The sequence below is a fragment of the Pseudoliparis swirei genome, chromosome 9 (assembly GCF_029220125.1).
Source record: "Pseudoliparis swirei isolate HS2019 ecotype Mariana Trench chromosome 9, NWPU_hadal_v1, whole genome shotgun sequence".
Lineage (NCBI taxonomy): Eukaryota > Metazoa > Chordata > Actinopteri > Perciformes > Liparidae > Pseudoliparis > Pseudoliparis swirei.
In genome coordinates, this window is record NC_079396.1 from 11,559,787 (window position 1) to 11,565,786 (window position 6,000).

Sequence of the window (6,000 nt, forward strand, 5' to 3'; positions counted from 1 at the left end):
AAGATGTGAGGAATGGACTCAAAGTAGACACTTCTAGATTTAGAATGATGTGATGAGACATTTCAGGATTTAGGGGATTATAGATTACCATGAAAACTTGAGATGTAAACTATCTTCAACATGAATGGAAAATTTGAGGAATGATTGTAGTAATCACTCAATCTGTTCAGAAAACACCATCTCCATTTCAAGGAATGCCTGCACACTGTGCACATTGGACACTGACAATGCACACACAGCTTCTGAACTGTTTCCAGTGACTTTTGAACTGTCCAGACTTCCACCACCATTTCTTGTTCCAGTTTTGACCCATCCCAGAGAGACTTCCAGGGCTTGACCATTTTGACATGGTCAGGGAGAGAGCCCTGATATTTGAACAGAAGCATGTTTTTCAAACAACTCACCAGCAACTCAAAGGCAAACGAAGGGTCACTTATTACTTACTTCTCAAAAAGGCTTTTGGCTTTCCAAGCCGGTGGGAACTTTTTGAGGCTGGCCATGGAAAGGGAAACATGATGGTGTTAAAATTGTTAAAAGATCTGAAGATCCCACCACAAAATAAAAAAAAGATATCCCCAATGCGGAATCCATGGTCATTTGAAAAAAAAGGGGAAAAAGAGGAAGTGGGAAGTAAAAAAAAGAAGGCTTGTGAAAGGAAAAGGAAAAAGGAAATGTGAAATGGGCCGAACAGCTCAGTGGAATTATGAAAAAAAAACCAATCCAGAACCTGGCTTTGCAGGGAAAATCAAGGGAAGAAAAACTGGACTGTGTGCTATGGAAGCAGGGCTGACAAGGAGTCAAGAAGGGCGCTGGAGGTGGAGAGAAGGAAGAACCAACCCGGCTGGGGTAGAGATTAAGAAACACCAAGGCAGTGGTGCATCGAAGGGTAAACCTGGTCAAAGAGTATGTGGGTGATCTGAAAGTAGAAAGAAAACCTTTCCCATGCATCATCCCTGTTAACAAAAGTTACTGGCCCTAGGCTAGAGAGGAATTTGGAGATTCTGTGTATCGACAGAATGCCTTAGAGACGATTAACCAATCAATAAGAGGTCTGTCCAGCTGGAAAAGTCTGTTTGAGTTTTAGAGAAGCAACTGGGTTTTAATGGTCAATGTTTGTTTCAGAGTTGATGTATATGGTGAATGTTGGTACTAGAAATGTGATATAAATATGTGTATAGTTGGATAATGTATTATGAATTTAACTGTTAAATATGTTTTATGATATTGAGTTTGGTGGGGATTTTATGGTTTTAGTTTGGAAGTTATTAATTTAATTGTTTATATTGGGTTATTGGGTATAATTATTGTTTGTTAATTAATATATAATTTGTTAGTATTCTTAAATTATAAAAATTGTTTGTTATTATATAAATAAAATGAAATATTTTTTTATTTATGTTCTTTATGATTCCCAAGGATATATATTTCTGTAGTCCATGTTTATACCTTTGTTTTCTTAAGTCCTATTGTTACGTATTCTTCTCTTTATGTAGACCCAATTGTAGTCCTTTCTTTTTTAATTTAAAAAAATGAAATGAACAAACATGACTGCCACTGTAGTCTAAATTATGTTAATATTCCCAAAAATTGTTTGTTCTAAAATAAAAATACATTGAGTAGTATTTATGTTTATTCTAAAACAAAATTTTTGAATAAAATTTTTTTTATAAAATAGTACAATTTTTTTTATTAGGTGCGATTTTTTTTTTTAATTAAATTTTTTTCAAAAATTAAGAAGTAAACATGACAATGTTAGTTACATAATAAACATTTTTATGTCGAACATTATATTTTTTTTTTCTCACATTATTAACAATCTGGCATTTAAACTTTTTTATAATTTGCTTGTATGACAACCAGCCATCATTATTTATTAAATAGAAAAATCATTTTAAATTATGCTTTTTTAAACATATACTCAAGCTGATTTTCATTAAACCTAAAAAAGCTGAAAATTATTAAATGACTCAGATGACAGGAGGGGGTCGTTTCGTGGCCTTGGTATTATCTCCAAAGTAGCCGAGTTCTTCGTTTATAACGCTTTAAGATAATAATAATAAAAACAGTACCCCCGCGTCACAGCGCTCGTGAGAATATCACGTATGCGTTGCGGTTGTTAAATGGGCGCAACATCGCGGGGTGCACTTGCTGCCGCCGGGGCGCCTCACTCCATCCCTCCGCTGCGGCTCCGGAGCGGACCATCCCTGAACAGGTTCCTGAACGTCCCTCAGGACCGCACAGACCGGCTCACGGTCGGTTTAACCCTCAACGTGTGGGACCAGCCCGGGAGCTCGAGAGAACCGTTTACCGGTACGGGCAGACGAGACCCAACGGGGTGTACTCTCCATCCGAGTTACCTTTCGCTGCCTCCACCGCACATAATAGTCCGAGGACCAGTCCGACAGCAGCGGATGCAGATCGTGTATTCCCCAGGAACCGCATCACGACTTCGAGTTCAACCGCGGCGAAGTAAACAAAAAAAAACCTTCTTCTTCCTTTGTCAGTCGGGCGGAATGTTTCTCCTACAAGAAAAATAAAATCCAGAAGATGAGTGTCGGTTACCGCGGTAGCTCTAAGATGGCCGTCGCCGCCGCCGCCGCTCTGCTGTGCTGCTATCCGCTTCAGTCACCGCTCCTCTTGCAGTTTTGCTGCGTTCAGGGACAGTGGGACATTTGTATAGCACGACCCCAACGCACTGAATCGTGCACATTCTTTCTTGTTCCGCATTCTTGCGTCCCCCGTATCAGTTATTTATGTAATATCTAACCACCGAGTCCATACATGACGTTACAAATACATACATGCACACACACTTTTACTTAACTAGTTGACATAATGTGTCAGATGAGGATGTGCACCTGCTAAACCCTCAAGGAATATATTTATCTCATCTTTGATTTTGAGTCAGAACTTGAGATTTCTTATTTTAAACCAACAACAACAACAGCAGCAACAACAACAACGAGTAAGACTTCCTGCATGGGAGCAAAGCTGAATTAACAGGTGAAAAGGCACCTGTCCTAAAACCCAACAACTCCAGTGGCCCAGAGAGCTCCCAGTACATTGCACCACAACCACAGTGGCAACTTTGTGCCAATCATAAACCGAATGGTGCCAATCCCATTTACAATATTTGAGGGGTGCACAACCAAAGCACAACATCACCAACATAATAAAGCCTGCTCTGTTACCTGGTTGTGTCAAAATACAGGTTCACAGACCATCTATAAGTATTACGTTGTATTTTTCAAATGTATCAAGTTCCACTCCAGCACAGCGAAACTACACCAATTGCTCGAAAACACGGAGGACTAGTGGGTTGTTAATTTGTTTTACTGGCAGGTTTTTCCAACAATGCATGGGAGGTCAGTTTTGTTTTCTCAAACATTCCCTGTATGATATACAATTAACCTGGCAAACAACTTTTAAAATGATTACTGTTTTAACATTGTATGATTTCAAAACACAGTCAATTAATATACTGATACAAATGATAGTATAGTTGCTTGACCTGGACAATTCAAATGTTCCTATGCTTATGAGCAATCAAACTAAATGTATGCACCGCTCCCCACCCCTAAATGTGTCTTATAGCATGGCATGTTTGACATGTTCTTTCTGCAGATGTCTGCTGCTGACAGAGCTGAGAAAATGAACATCTGTCTTTTCATCGTTTGCAGCAATAACACACGCGTAGTATCAACGCTCTTGGTACTTACCCCACGTTATTATTATGTAATATCCAATTTGCAAATACATTATTTGCAATTTATATATTAAAAACAGTGACATATATGAAACAACAAGGGGTGTGTAATATATACATATATTGTAAAAGCATGGACATTTGCTAAATCATTCATCAAAGCCCTCTGTACTATTGGTGCACAGTGAAAACACAAATAAATCCAGACTTCAACCGTACATCCTTGACAAAGTCTGATATCATTAAATATATGAGGATGTTGTCATTAAACCAAACCAGCCTATATTTAGGAAGAGCCTGAAATATACAATTATGTTGAATACGTGTTAAAATATGTTTAGCTTTCTTAAGCTTCCCCTCCTCATTCTGTTGATATTAGGCCTATCCATCCTGATCTATAAAACAAATACTAACCCAAAACATCTACTTCTGTAAGGCCGGTTTCGTTTCAGCGCAAGTCCTCAAAAATCGAAGCTTAAGTGGAGAACCTGAACGCAGCAAGTGTCCAACGATGGCCACTTACGTGAATTCTGTTATTGTGGGAGCGCATGGAGCTAGTTTAGCACAGCCGGCTAAACTAAGACTGGAGGTGGGGGCTGAATTCCTTCTGGTGATACAAAGGGGTCTGTGGGGAAAGAGGCTCCCACTGGTTATCACAATGTGGAGTGCGTGACCACATTTAACGCAACACTTACAAGTGAAGCTCAGGGGCCAACAAGGACCCTTTAAGGTTTATATTTGCCTGCAGACAAAGACATTTAATTATAAATGTCTCCTGCCAATAGTCTTCAATCGTTGTAGTCCTGAAATGAGACGTTTCGGGTATCAGTCCCCTCAGTTATCCTCAAGACTTGGGCCGATGTTGGTGAGTCTTGCTGGCAGAACGCAGAGTCATCCCAGCATGCTGCCTTGAGGCCAACATCATCCCAACATCACACTACCAGAATATGACAAATTAAATGCGTGAAAATGATTATGAATCATAATGATGATGTATGAGTTAACCACTATCCTCACATCGCAGGACAACCACACAACAACAAGTGCATGGTGATGTGAGAATGGGATTGCAATTGTGGTTGGGGGCTGCTATCTAATCAACACCTAGATATGGACAGCACCCCTGAGGAGAGGAGGATGAGTTGCAATCAGAGAATTAGTCCATTTACATCTTTCGTTTTGGCGTTATATTGAGGAACCTTGATACGTCTGCAACTCGTGCAAATCCAGACACGTAGGAGTGTGTGTGTTTTCGTCCAAATTGGCTCTTGTGAAAAGGTCACCAGGCCCAGTTGGACATTTCTGTGGTGAATTTATTTATTTTTTGATGGGAAGTAAACCCAGTTTTCTGTGCTATTACAATGTTGAATATTCTCTAATTCATATTCTTACGAATAAGGATGAATAAATAAAAATCAGACTGCACAACAAACTGGTAGTAGATCGTTGGAGATCTTGGCACACACTTTATTTTCCTGGACACTTTAACCTGCTGGAAATTTACTTTGGTCACTGCCTTGTGTATATATTTTGTTTCCTCTGGATATTTAGTATTTTACAATTATGATTTAGTATTTAGTATTGTTATTATGATTTGTGTTTTATTTTTATCTTTTATTTTTTATTAATGCTCTAATGTGCACCCGTTGCTGTGATTTAGAAATGTCCCCACTGTGGGACTAATAAAGGATTATCTTATCTTATCTTATAAAAAAAAAGGCAAAATAACAAAAAGAAAATGTGAAAAACTTACAAACAAACCACTTAAACATAAACAAATATTGCAGGAATAAAGGCCAACCATTAGACCTCAGAGCAATCTCAATTGTTGCAATTATCATGGAGAAACAGAAGAGAATGGACATCGTTGTGTGAGGCCACAATTAGGTGATGGGTCTATAAACAGAGACAGTCGGGACATCAGAGCAGTAGCCAAGCTGAAGCACAATGCCTGTTTGTTTCCACTTTGGCAACACATAAAGTGGCCAAGAGAAAGTGGAAGCGCTCCCCCCCCCCCCCCCCTTACATCTAATTATCTCTGGGAAAGCGATGTAGGGCCATTATCCTTCATCTGGGGGACAATGGCAGGCAATAGGAGGGCTTGGTGGATAAGTGTGAGAAATCTATGAACGGTCAGAAAGGTGTTACTTCCTCAAGACCACCTCACCTCCTGCTGTGAAAAAAACAGGCAATTACTTTGCAGAAATTACTTTCTTACTTTGTAAATTGTACTGAAGTTGTACAGAAATAAATCTTTTTTCTGCCCGTTCTGTGAAGCTATTCTCCTCAACACT

General features: G+C 39.2%; 1 protein-coding gene across 4 annotated transcripts in view; it reads right to left on the reverse strand.

The window, feature by feature from the left end:
* The window catches only part of clstn1 (calsyntenin 1), a 40,273-nt gene extending 37,689 nt beyond the window's left edge, over positions 1 to 2,584 (reverse strand). For all 4 annotated transcript variants that reach the window (XM_056423002.1, XM_056423000.1, XM_056423001.1 and 1 more), the window contains exon 1: positions 2,358 to 2,584. In XM_056423002.1, the coding sequence (XP_056278977.1) occupies positions 2,358 to 2,442 (85 nt within the window). In that variant the 5' untranslated portion in view covers positions 2,443 to 2,584. The remainder of the gene's footprint in view (positions 1 to 2,357) is intronic.
* Between the last annotated feature and the right edge of the window lie 3,416 nt (positions 2,585 to 6,000).